Source organism: Galleria mellonella, unplaced genomic scaffold, assembly GCF_026898425.1.
Source record: "Galleria mellonella isolate WM207_F2 unplaced genomic scaffold, CSIRO_AGI_GalMel_v1 utg99, whole genome shotgun sequence".
Lineage (NCBI taxonomy): Eukaryota > Metazoa > Arthropoda > Insecta > Lepidoptera > Pyralidae > Galleria > Galleria mellonella.
This window is the reverse complement of record NW_026442184.1, coordinates 2,505,715-2,520,205: the sequence shown is the minus strand read 5'-3', so window position 1 is coordinate 2,520,205 and position 14,491 is coordinate 2,505,715. Positions and strand designations below refer to the sequence as shown.

The 14,491-nt window shown below is 35.6% G+C and overlaps 1 protein-coding gene and 1 long non-coding RNA gene across 2 annotated transcripts in view; one reads left to right on the top strand and one right to left on the bottom strand.

The window, feature by feature from the left end:
• Positions 1 to 14,491, top strand: part of LOC113515912 (GTP-binding protein REM 1) — a 201,155-nt gene that overhangs the window by 158,893 nt on the left and 27,771 nt on the right. Inside the window, exon 2 of the mRNA XM_031912733.2 lies at positions 8,029 to 8,244. Within this exon, the coding sequence (XP_031768593.2) occupies positions 8,029 to 8,244 (216 nt within the window). The remainder of the gene's footprint in view (positions 1 to 8,028; positions 8,245 to 14,491) is intronic.
• LOC128202474 (uncharacterized) lies at positions 3,565 to 5,422 on the bottom strand. Its single transcript, XR_008253803.1, has 3 exons — positions 5,131 to 5,422; positions 4,325 to 4,683; positions 3,565 to 3,814 (listed from the first exon to the last, which is right to left on the bottom strand). It is a non-coding gene; the product is annotated as an uncharacterized LOC128202474 (long non-coding RNA).

Below are 14,491 nucleotides of genomic sequence, written 5' to 3'. Positions count from 1 at the left end.
ATGAATAAAATATAAATCCAAACTTAATAAAGTATAAAGTTAAATATGATAAATACAGATCCATAATACTTAAGAATAATTACTAATTCATGGCGTCTGCAAAGTTTGTTCTTTTATTTTATAACTTCTTTTTTCTTCTTTTATTTTATATTGTGAAACTCAGTTACTGAGTTTCACAAACAGTTGTAAAAACACCTTTAGAATTTACATGTTACGAAACGCCCAGGGGACTATTATGGTTTCATCATTTATTAAAAAAAAACACAAACAAAGGCATGCTTGAGGTTAAACTAAATACAATTTGATATTGACAAAAGAGACGCGTGTCGAAAATTTGAATAAATATTTTACTAAACTGAGTGTTATTTTGAGCAAATCCAAAAAAAAATATCAAAGTCAAAAAAATCCCTTTGGGAACATAGATTATAGAAATCTTACTTGCATCATCTACTTTTATAACTCGATGTTGGTCTTATTCAAACTATGTTAGCTGAACTTAAACCAGATTTTTTTTAACATCTCTGTAAATTATTGATGCCCATTAATTCTTCTCTTTCCGCGTCTAGGGAAGGTAGATAAACTTTTGTTTGAGAAATCAGTTCAGGGTACAATAGGACTGATATACCTGAAGAAGGTAAAAGCCCTTAAAATAATAAAAAAAAAAAAAACAAAAAGATCAGCATAGATTAATATAATCAAAATTATTCAGGCCAAGTTATGCAGAAAAACCTGCATTACCTGGGATAGTCGATACTTAATATCCTAGACAACCAGGGGCCTCGTCCCTTCAAAAAGCACATTCCATACTCTTAGACTTCGTTCAAATCCCGGAGTAGGATTACATAATTATAGACAATTCTGGTGTAAGCACGACCTCCTTAAATACATCAATGCCTAAGACGTCTATAAAAGATAATTGTTCTAAGTTGCATAAAAAAGTTATATCTAATATAAAAAAGTTATACAAAAGGCGGTCGCTATCGCTAGAGCAATCTCTTACAGACAACCTTTGGTTAAAGCAGAACAGATAAAAATATATATGTTATAGTTAGCCATATGCCCCTTTTATTTTTTAATATCATAAATGTGGCAAACAAGTATACAGCTTCTTTAATGGTAAACAGCCACTGTAGCCTATGGTATTTATACATACATAGGTATGCTCATTTTTTTTATATAAATTAAACTAATTTGTATAAATATACTCATATGTATTCCATCTTAGTGTAGAGTGTCTTTAGCTATCATTTAGAATAAATATGGCTTTAAAAATAATCTTGCATCTGGACATTGGAACAAGAAATGTACTTATTTCCACAAGGAAATATGGATTTACTGATATTAATTAAGATCTTCGATTTGGGAATGGCTAGAGGAAATGAATTTTCGTTTCTTGCTGGGCCTAAGAGTTTATTTTTCTAAATTGGAGCTAGTTACCAGAGGGAGACTTTGTACAAATGTCGTTTGCTTTGGGCATTTCTGTCCCATTCGTGTTTCTACTGTGAAGCAGTTGTGTTTGCATGACTGTGTTTCGGATTGAAGAGTGGGATATGGCAGTGAATTTACAGGGTACGGAGGAATAACACCTGAGTACTCAGGAATGGCAACGCATGGGGGGTATCATGGGCGAAACAGTATACTCTGTTATGTCCATGGTACTGCTCATGTCTATAGGCGACGATTACCACTTTCCATCAGGTGGGCTGTCAGCTTGTTTGCCATTCTAAGTTGTATAAAAAAGAAGCCTAACTTCGGTTGTCAATGTGCTTGTCAAGCGTGGCAATTACTAAGCCCCCCAAAGGAGGTCTATGTTCAGTAATAGACAATCATTATCATCATTATACAGTCCGTCCATCTTTTCTCTATATACATTTACTAACAACCCCTAGCCATAACTCCTTTTAAAGAAAGAAAGAAAGAAACTTTATTTTACAAGAAATATGCGACGACACCCACACAGGGGTTAAAAAAAATCCATATATTAAGAATTATAATAAAGAAACAACACAAAAATATTTATATATATATATATATATATATATATATATATATATATATATATATATATAATATAAAATTAAAAAAGAAAAATAAAACAATTTTACGATCTGGACCTCTTCAAATTGTTCAAACATGTTTACTACATACGCGTAATAACATATCAGAGACAATACAGACCAAAACCATCGTCCAAAGAGCCAATTTAGTCGCTGATCATATGATTCCATTCGTGTTTACCTACCATTCAGACATACCATGGCGTCAACACAGTAAAAATATTACGACTCCTTTGATATCTGAGCTTCGAGATGATTTTATTCGCTGCATCGTGACGTGGTTTGTTGGTAGACTATCCTTACTAGGAGTGGGTAATATATCTTATATATAAAATTCTCGTGTCACGGTGTTTGTTGCCAAACTCCTCCGAAACGGCTTTACCGATTTTTATGAAATTTTGTGTGCATATTGGGTAGGTCTGAGAATCGGCCAACATCTATTTTTCATACCCGTCAATGATAAGGGTGACCCACCCCAAAATATTTTTTTTAATTTTTTTGACAATTTTTTTTAATTTTATTTTATTATAATTTAGCATTATAAAATACATATAACTTTAAATTTTCATCGTTTTACGATCAACCCACATGTATTTTAATCACGTTTTTATATTTCGCAATAAGTGGTAAAACAACGTTTACGGGGTCAGCTAGTATCTGTATATTTTAGTTACAATATCTATATACAAATATATAGCAATATCTATATATATTTAGTTACAATACCGATTTTAATAAATTTTTGTAAATGTATATTATTTACTGCATCTTATAGAGATAAGATAATTTTTATTAGGATTAGAAAAATAAACCTTTAACCCTTTCACCCTTTACCCCTTTTTAAGGGACAAAAAAAACCTTTGCTAAGTCATCTACTTAGTTTTTACTAAAATTATAAATGTTAATGTGAATTCCTTTTTTTATTTGCTTTATTTTATTTCTTTTTACTTCATAATCTTGTTTACGTAGATTGTTTGTTTGTATAAGCAATTTATTTCCATGGTATTTGAAATTGAGATACGTATAAAGTACTTTTCATCTTTTAAATAATATTATTCCGATCATGCAGACAAAAGAGTAGATAAAAAACAGACAGTAAGTTCAAAATAACCAGAGGGAGACTTTGTACAAAAGTCGTTTACTTGGGTACCTCTGTCCCATTCGTGTTTCAACCGTAAAGCAATTGTGTTTGCATGGCTGTGTTTCGGTTTGAAGGAAGAGGAATAACACCTGAGTCCTCAGGAATGGCAACGCATGGGGAGTATCATAGGCAAAACAATTTACTCTGTTATGTTCATAGTACTGCTCATGCCTATAGGCGAAGGTTAGCACTTTCCATCAGGTGGGCCGTCAGCTTGTTTGATATTCTAAGTTGTATAAAAAAAAATCCAATAGCCAAAATAAATTTGAATTCCGAATTCCAATTTCTTAAATTCTAACCGCCAACCAGAGTACCTACCATAAAAAGCAACAAATGTGTCAACGAAAGTAAATTAAAAAAAAAATGTCCATAGATCGATTGTTTTATTTTTTAAAGAGGCAAAGAACCATACTTATTATAAAAGTTCGCTATCGAAGTGCCAAGTTTGTAAGGGAAACGACGAAAGTTGTATGACACACGAGCTCGGATAAAACCCGCGGGCTTGTTTATGGCTGGCAATTTCGAGCCAATGGCGAGATCTCGTCGTAAACCGACCACTCTCCGCGTGTCGATAACCTTTATATTGTCTGCACTGCTAACAATCTTCATAAAGACGCTGAAGAGGCAAAACGTATTAAATGCATTTAGTAAATTTTCTTAAAAAAAAAAAGCAAAAATAATGCAACGAGTAGCAATGGCGAAATGAACAATAATTTACAGTATAGTAAATAACTAAGATCCTGCTGCTGTCTTCTGCAGGTTTTTAAAGAAAGCTTTTAAAGCAACCCTAGGTTGTAGTTGTGGTATGTGAGCAGAAGTAGATGGAGATGCATTGCAAGAACCTCAATCGCGAAGGAGAGTCTCATTGACAGTCCACTGTCATCATAAAAACTACGAGCACTATGTCAAGAGTGTATGACTGAAGAGAGAGAGAGATTGTGGCTAATAGACAGCAGACAAACCGAATGCATTATAATGGACCCGGCTTTATTACAATGCATTAAAATACATTATATTTTAGCTGATCTCTAATTTCATCTAAGATTCATTTCAGCCTACGCTATCGATATACGCTGGCAAGGCTTAAATGATGGATGATAGGTGAAGATGATAGAGGGTGTCTTACCATTAAGTGAAAAACCATATTTTCAAATTCAATTGTTTCCGTTCATAACAAAATCAGCCCAGTAAATAAAACTTAACGTTTTGTTCCTCATAAATCTTACCAAAAAAGTCTAAAGGAATATATATTTCAACATAATTAATGATTAAAATGGTATTATGTAATTTCAGAAAACATTTCATGGTAGCCTCTCTGACTCTCTCCGTTGGCTCGTCATGACGAATTTCATATGAATCAACCACGATGGTTTCCAGGGAAACAGCATGAAATTCGACTATAGAATATATGGCTAGTGTTATTCGACTATAGAATATATTATGATATAGATCTCAATCATAATGGGTACAGCTTCAATATGGATCCTGTAAAGGTTAGGCAAAAGCATTTTAATAAAAAAATAATTTACATAAAATATATAATGAACAATAGTACTTTTCCTCCGGCGGCCAGCAACTGAGGCATTGATGGATGAACGTGCAAATGTGGGCCGAGGCGTAGCCGAGGCATACATACGTGAGTCCATCAATGCCTAGTTGTGGCCAAGGCTTGTATAGTACTTTCCTTAAACAATTAAAGAAAATACAATTGTAGTTAATTTACTACATAGAAAAATCCCTTGCAGATGGAAATTTTTTATATGATTTACACAGTTTTCTTTGGAAAAAATGTTCACGTATAGAACACTGTCTTAAAGGGATAATAATTTTCAAATTCCATGTATAATATAATAGGTATACCCGAAAATCATTACCTCCCTTTATTGGCAATCGTATGGAAATACATTAATTACCGAAATACATGTGACTCACTCGAGCACGACTGACCCGTTCGCCACTCCAGTGCACTTGGTCGGGTGACGTCACCCGCCAGATGTTTACCAACACGCCCGTTTTAGTTGGCCCTTACAGCATTGTTTACGTATATGCTAAATCAGTGTTCAGGGTAACTTCCAGTTCGTGCCTGTACCGACTGAAGGAAACCAATGTTTAGGTAATTATAGTTTTCCGCTTTCTGCTAAATTTAAATCATATGTTTACTGACTTTGAATTTCAAATCAATAACGTCTATAGATAGTGCATTTTCATTAAAAATACTCCGACTTCAAGCCGCCATTTTTAGGTGGCTTCTTTACCTGTATATTGTTGTGTTAATATTGAAATTAATTAATGACTATTTGTCACAATAGCCGTTATTTTAAGCTTAATATAGTACATTACTGCAGTGGCCAGCAACTGAGGCATTGATGGACGAACGTGCAAATGTGGGCCGAGGCGTAGCCGAGCAGCACATACGTGACTCCATCAATGCCTAGTTGTGGCTAAGGCTAGTATAGTACTTTTCTCAAACAATGCGCGGAAATCATAAACAAAATTTTACTTTTTAAGTTCAATGACGAATAATGAACAATAATAGCTTTTCACGCGCAATAATGTTCCTTTGTTTTTTTTTTTTTTCAATAAACAGCTTTCTATTAGCAAGCCAGTTCAAAATTTAAATAAAACTTTTTATTAGTTACCTCCTTAGTAGTCATGTTTCGAAGTAAAAGGTCATTCCATTTTTAAATTACAGGACAGACATGAGTTCACATAATAATTTATCTGGCCGCAAAACACGACAGATATGGATATTCATACAACTTTTGCCGGCCACTGCCCACATGTATCTGGCCAGTACGGCAATTTTGATTTATTTCTAAGAAGATTGTCAAAATAATGCTCACATTTCCAAGCATGTTTGAGAAAAATATTTATCTTACTTATCATCATCATCATCATCATCAACATAGAATAGAATAGAAACATAGGCCTCCCCCATGAGGGCTTTTGCCAATATTACCGCGCTTGGTAGGCGGGATCTTCTTATCAACCGTAAACTGTCCACTGCTGATAGGCCTCCCCCTATTGGGGAGTTTTGTCAGTAGTTACCACGCTTGGCGACCGCAGTTAGGCTTTGATGATGTTTTAATAGGGACTTTACTGCTCATCCTTCAACACTTAAATTCCCTTAGTCGCCTCTTACGATATCTACAGGAATGAAAGGGGAGGCCTATTCTATGCTGGGATCAGAACACGCTTCATTGTACTACTTTTTTTTTACAACATAGGAAGCAAACGAGCGTACGGATCTCCTGATGATAAGTGACTACCGCCGCTCATGATCACCTACAACACCAACAGCATCGCAGGTGTGCTGTCGGCCTTTTAAAAAGGAATATGCTCTTTTCTTGAAGGTTATGTTGTCGTATCGGTTCGGAAATACTGCTGCTTGAAGTTGATTCCAAAGAGTAGTTGTGCATGGGAGAAAGTGCCTTGAAAAACGCACAGTAGAGGACCGCCACTCGTCCAGATGGTTGGGATGAAATTTTAGTTTATGGCGGGTTGTACGGTGGTGAAAATCAGCAGCAGGTATCAATCCAAACAATTCCTCAGAGCACTCCCCATGATAAATTTGGTATAAGATGCACAGAGATGCAACATCTCTACGCAGTTTCAGTTAAAGAGTAATATAAAAAAAAAGAGGACACTCTTATAAAAGGCGAACTTATCGCTATAGCAATCTCTTCCAAACAACCTTCTTGCAGATACTAGATACTTTACCCACATAAAAGAGTCTATTTTGTTGGTCACAAACAACAAACAGTACGTTTGTTACTGCCTCGTGATACACGTTTATTGTTGGCCTGCACCGTACCGGTTTGACGTCAAACATTATAAACCGATGCATTTGCATTGTCGGCTACTGCGCCGTCGACTTGCATTGGAAGCTGGAAAATTCGATGTTTATTTACACTCTGATTTACAACTGTAAGAATAACCCTTACATACAGAATTAGATCAAAATAAAATAAAGATTTACCCTACTTAGAACATAGACTATGTTATTATTAAGACAGAAATTTATATTTATATTTTATTCCGTGTAGGTCCCGGCATAGAATAGGCCATCCCTTCCTTTCCGTAGGTATCGTAAGAAGCGACTAAGGTAGCTTATGGTGACTTACTCTGTGGTGGTGACTCTTTTAAAACATCACCAAAAGCCAAACCGCGGTTGCCAACCCGACTGCCAATCGTGACAATTTTTTTTTATACAACTTAGAATTACAAGCTGACGGCCCACCTGATGGAAAGTGGTGACCGTCGCCTAGAGACATGAGCAGTACCATGAACATAACAGAGTATACTGTTTCGCCCATGATGCCTCCCATGCGTTGCCATTCCTGAGGACTCAGGTGTTATTCCTCTGTACCCAGTAAATTCGCTACCATATCCCACCCTTCAAACCGAAACACAGCCATGCAAACACAACTGCTTCACGGTAGAAACACCAACGGGACAGAGGTGCCCAGGCAAACCACTTTTGTACAAAGTCTCTCTCTCAGTATATAAAATATCCCCCATACTAAGATAAGAGGTACCAATTTTCATTCAAATCCTTTCAGTAGTTTTTTTCATGAAAGAGTAACAAATATCGAGCCATGTATCTTATTATACATACATACATACATATCTAATCAAACTTTCTATAATTAGTAAATAAGAATCGCCGTTACAAATTTTATTAAACAAACATTTTCTTAGATAATTTGAAACGTCAGCAGTAAAGAAGCTACTATTTAACTGTATAAATGTAGTTACTATTTAACTGCAAAGGTTTTTTATCGCGGTAAGCCCCGATTGTGTGTTTAAAACATTTTCTATTCTTTTCAGGAATAGTGAATCGTGGCGACTCGTTTCGTCGACGGAGATCCCGCTCGGGCAGTCTAGCGCCGTCGTCGCCCGCTCAAGCCGCGCCTGAGCCGCAGGAACGCCGTCCCGTCGCGTGTCACCGTGTTGCGATGGTTGGCGCGCCTGGCGTCGGCAAAACTGCCCTCATCAGCCAGTTCCAGACTAGCGAATGTATTAACGCTTACGACAGACAAAGAGGTGAGTTTGTTCAATTTTTAATGGGAGATTTAATTTTTTCCCCTATATTACGAATTTTTTCACATAGAACATTACCAGAGGGAGACTTTGTACAAAAGTCGTTTGCTTGGGTATCTCTGTCCCATTCGTGTTTCAACCATGAAGCAGTTGTGTTTGCATGGCTGTGTTTCGGTTTGAAGGGTGGGATATAGCGTGAATTTACAGGGTACAGAGGAATAACACCTGAGTCCTCAGGAATGGCAACGCATGGAAGGTATCATGGGTGAAACGGTGTACTCTATTATGTCCATAGTATTGCTTTTGTCTATAGGCGACGGCTACCACTTTCCATCAGGTGGGCCGTCAGCTTGTTTGCCATTCTAAGTTGTATAAAAAAAATGTTTTGTTATACTTATAATTCAATAATAATATTTACAATAATTAACTTAATTGGATTAATAATCCAAATAATCCTTGCTCTGTTTGATAAACAATTACGATCACAATCGTATTTAAATTCTAATATGTGTTACAATAAGTAACAGAAGTTTGTGTTACTCTTTGCAAAAGTACGCAATAAATATTCAACAGGTATGTCAAAATTAGATTGAGATGAGTGTTGCATAGCAGATAGCAGCGTACAAAGAACGCATATATGCAAATAGACTAAAACATCACCTGTCGTGATTGTAAAGCATTTTTTGCGTATGTAACTGTCAGAAACCTGCCTCCATCAAACGAAATTATGATTAATGTATCTTGATTTATTAGAGTGGTACATTTATCTTACAATACATGTATACCATCGTAAAATATTTTGAAAGTTTCTCGATTTAACAGTATTTTAAAGTAAATCATCGAATGATGCTGTGAATAGAGAATCGATTTTGGAAATTTTGAAACTGAAAAAGTGATTTTAGCACAATTTAAATAATAATACATTGTATTATATTGTAAAAACTTTATTGTACATAATTTATATAGGATACATTAAAAGATTTAATATATCATGTTAAAGGAAACATGTCAAGCTCAAAGATATGGCCTGGAACAAGTTTCCCTAAAGACAGCGGAGCCTAGATTTATATACTAGAATCAAAATATTTGTTTGTTAAAGTCAGTAGTCCCGGCATAGGATGAGCCACCCCTTCCTTTCACGTGGGTATCGTAAAAGGCGACCAAGAGAATTTAATGGTCAATGAATGAATAGTAACGTCCCTATTAAGACATCACTAAAGCCTAAGTGAGGTTGGCAACCCGTCTGCCAAGTATGGCAACTACTGGAAAATTCCCTCCTTGTACGGGAGGCCTATGTTCAACAGTGGACAGTTAACGGGTGGTATGATAATATCATTTTGCTTTTTTGGTTCAATCGACATACGATCATTTCAATAAAAAGCAATAAATGGTATACAGTTTTTACTAGTAAAGTTAATTTCTACACAAAATTTTCTAATTTATTTATTTATTTGAAAATTACTCACCACACTTACAGTTTCCCAAAACGTGTAGTGAGCCATAGTTTTATTTTACAAACTTACAAATTTTGTACAACATTTTAAAAATATATTTATTTTGTCATTAAATATCTCAATATCTGGGCTGCTGAGCAATCCGAGAATTGAGCAGAGAAATAGCCTGATAAGTGGGAGCAAACTGAGCAGTACAGGTGCGAACCGGCGGTGCCGATAGTAGTCGACAAGCACGCAATCGCATGCAGCGTTGGGGTGCGTACAAAGAACAACGACTAAGAGTTGCAGGATTGTCTATTCCGCCGTTGAGCAACCGATAATAGTGCATCATCAAATTGCACTTTCGCCTTACCTCGAGCGTTTCTAGATACCGGATACGAACAGTGATGGGTACAAATAAGGATAGTAGCCGTAAAGTTTACTATACATAACACGTACAAATTTCCTCTGAACTCTTTCTAACATTATTTTGTATTTTGTTTCATGAGGGTTCCAAATAATTGAATTGAATTCTAAAATGCTTCGTATAATTAACTCTTGGTCGTGATCTCTGTAGATTGTATTAACACAAACTTGGTACAACACTATATTTTATCTCAAAGTTTATGTTAACAAATGATCCGCAAACAGTTCCCAGTAGATATCACAGATGTGCTCACTGATGAGGGACTCTGTGCACATTGTTATTTTGGGAATTGTGCTCCATTCAATTATATCAACTCCTAATCCAGCAGCTAATTGTCAGTCCCTGCTCTGTACCGTTACAAAGTTACCTATTTTTAATTGTTCGATTTTTTAGTTTGTACAAGTGGGATATTTTCGAATTTATTACGTTTTTTTTTTATACTACTTAAAATGGCAAACAAGCTGACGGCCCACCTGATGGAAAGTGGTAACCGTCGCATAGGCGCATACTCTGTTATGTCCATGGTACTGCTCATGTCTATAGAGACATGAGCAGTACCATGGACATAACAGAGTATACTGTTTTGCCCATGATACCCCCCAATGCGTTGCCATTCCTGAGGACTCAGGTGTTACTCCTCTGTACCCAGTAAATTCACACCATAACCCACCCTTCAAATCGAAACACAGCCATGCAAACACAACTGCTTCACGGTAGAAACACGAATGGGACAGAGGTACCCAAGCAATCGACTTTTGTACAAAATCTCCCTCTGGTATACTTGAGTAAAGTCGACACAAGTAAATAATTGCAAAGTATATATTACAATCAAATTAACTAAATGAATAGACTTAATTAAGTGCAATGCTTTGAATAAACATAGTATATACGAGGGAAGCCCTGTAATTTTTCAGTTTAATGAGAAAAAAAAAATAAACCTCTTTGTGCCGGCTTCCTTTGTTGAAACAACGTGATAACCGGGAACAAGCTTGTTCGCACTAAATTACACTCCACTCCGCTGATGCAAAATGTGCAGTAACAACTTTTTAGACTGCGCCTAGCCAAAACGGAGACCTAAATATGCAATCTCTATAACGTAGTATATATAAATAAGAACAGGATTTCAAAAATATTACTTTTTCCCCGAAATAAATATTATATTATAAAAAAAAATAAGTTCTTTAATTAGGTTGTTCTTTTTTTTAAACTTTTTATTGGCTGATAAGCCACAATCAATTTTGAACTATTTATTTATTCATTAGTACATATATGTGTACATGGCGGACTTAATGCTAAAAGCATTCTCTCCCAGTCAACCGTAGGGAAGTGTCAGAATACTCGAATGCGTTACCAGTAATTATTGATATACATACATACTAAAATTATATGTATAAACGAATAAATATATATATAAATAACAAATATACTTATATTTTAAATATACATGAAATTGAAAATAATATAAAGTACTTACTCTTTTTATTTACCATACCGAGATCGAACCGAGAACGAACCACGACCAGCATATAGTGTGCATACGGCTTTAATTCCATAGAACTATTGTCACCTCTACCTTAGATATTTTTTAACGTTATGAAAATAGAATAATAACCCCGCCCTCGCTATCAGTATATCCCAGCGAGTAAGAATGGGTGATGACGGGTGAAGTTGAGAGCTGCGGGTCTAACATGAAATGAAATTCCGAAATTTCGGACTTCATTTCGTGTTTTTGTTTATACCAAAATCGGACCAATAAATGGAGTTTAACATTTCGTTCGTCATACATCTTATCATAAAAGTCCAAAGGAACAATATTTTAACATTTTAAATATTTTCAAACGGCATGTATTATGGTATTTTAACATCAAATTTGTGTTTCGTTTGGCTCCGAAATTTCGGAAAACATCTCATGGTAGGCCCTCAAGTCAGTTGACCCATCGACGAATTCCACTGGATTAACCAAGTGAATTTGTCACTATGTGCTTAATTTGTTGATTGATTTGGCAGGATATATTACTAGCAAAGGGGCCGGTTGTCCCCATTACATACAATCCTGATTCTTAAATGCTTTTAATTGGATGATAATGGAATGGTAACCTCGCCTACGCTATCAGCATATGCTGACGGGAAACCTGTTAAAAATTATAGATGAAGATGAAAGCAGATCAGTTGGCCTATCGTGATGATTTCAACACGAACTGATCACCCGTTACCGTGTAGTCCCGGCATAAAATAGACCAGTTCTTCCTTTTCCGTGGGTGTAGTAAAAGGCGACTAAGGGAGCTAAATTCCTGAGAGATGAACAGCAGCGTTCCTCTTAAAACATCTCCAAATAAGCTTAACCCGACTGCCAAGTGTGGCAACTAATGGCAAAACCCCCTAATAGGAAGAATCATCGGTTAGCAATTAACGGCTGATATTGTATGATAACTACACCAGAGGGAGACTTTGTACAAAAGTCGATTGCTTGGGTACCTCTGTCCCATTCGTGTATCAACCATGAAGCAGTTGTGTTTGCATGACTGTGTTTCGGTTTGAAGGGTGAATTTACTGGATACAGAGGAATAACATCTGAGTCCTCAGGAATGGCAACGTATGGGAGGCATCCTGGGCGAAACAGTATACTCTGTTATGTCCATGGTACTGCTCATGTCTATAGGCGACGGTTACCACTTTCCATCAGGTGGGCAGCTTGTTTGCCATTCTAGGTTGTATAAAAAAATAATATTTTCAGGAAGAAACTAAGGGTTTTTTTTTCCAATGGATGATAACGAAATGGCAACCCCAGCTGCGCTAACGGTATACGCTGACGGGGCACCAGTGAGGATGAAAGGGCGAGTCAGTTAGCCTATCGTGATGAATACACCTGGTATTCAGCACGATAGTTTCCAGGGGGACCACGTGGAGGTCGACGTGACAGTGTGTATTGCTAGCAATGGGATTGACAGTCCGCAATACTAAGAATCCCTTCCCCAACCTTATAGGTTATGTTGCTAGCAATTTGTCCTTTAAACCCCATCACTGGCAATCCCTTTGCCCGACCCTTAGAAACTATATCTGTAGATGAGCATTTTCTATAATATATAAAGTGAAAAGCGACGCTTAAAAAGGCTTTTTAATTATTAACGAGAAGCAGACCGGTATCGAATTACAGAAGGTAATCCATGTTTAATGATGTGGGCAAGTAACATACTTAGATCGTTTGCATGCAAATTTTATGTGTTAATTTAAAATGTGAAAACAAACGGAGCCATTGTGAATTATTTCGCATCTCTCCTAAGACAGAGTAATCGTTTGATATTCTGAAATGAACTAGCTTTTAACCTGTAAATTCGTATAGATATAAATTTTGGATTTTTAGATAGCGTATCAAAATACCATACACTGGATAATAAGTTACTTCAGAAACAGAACTATGTAAAACACATTTAATTTAGTACAGTAGTTTTTGAGTAACACCGAAATAAACACAGTGACAAAAATTATGGTTTTGATTTTTTATTGCTCTTATAAAGAGTTCTAATATAGATTTTTTGCAAATATCTCCTTCGTACAGACGTCGTCTTTTTAATTTTACAATTTACAATTTTATTCATAATTACATAAATATAAATAAATTAAATAGGGTATGTAATGAATGTTTTTGTTTTTAATGAATCAAAAAATTTATTTAAAACTGAGAAACAGCAGTAATAAATAATAATTTGGTTAGTGAACTCATGCAGTTAGCATTAGTAAAAACTGTGTTGCTGTCACTTGTTACGCAGCGATGTTTGTACACATTGTACATAAACAAACAATGTGTGCGTGTGTGTGTGCGTGTGTGCGTGTGCGCGTGCGCGTGCGCGCATGCGTGTGTGTGCGCGTGTGTGTCTGCATATATATGTGTGTGTATATATATATGTAATTTACTGCCATTAAATTCTTTTAATAATTTTTTTATACGGATTTCCATGAAATATGCAAACTCATAGCTGGAATATTACACAGGGACAAAACAACCCGGGCCGTATCGTCTTGTTTACTACGAAAGAACCATTCTAATTATAAAGTTAACGAGTGTCAGTTCCTTTAATTAAATAATAACAATCATTATTTCGAGCTCGTCGTAATGAGTAATAGATTAATTAAACAATATAAAGATATAGTATATTTCTTTGCGTTAATTAAAATGAACGTTTACCTCATTATTTAACACTGTACTGTTTGAAATAAAATTTTAAACAAAGCACTTTCATATTTTATTTTTTGAAAGCTTTCATTAATTAGTATAATGAGAGTCGCTTGAAAATACTTTTTTTCCCTCTTTATTCTTGATATACATTATATCTATGGGAAAATCGAAATCATTAGCATTTTACGGAAACATTTTACCATTACTTTCTATTAA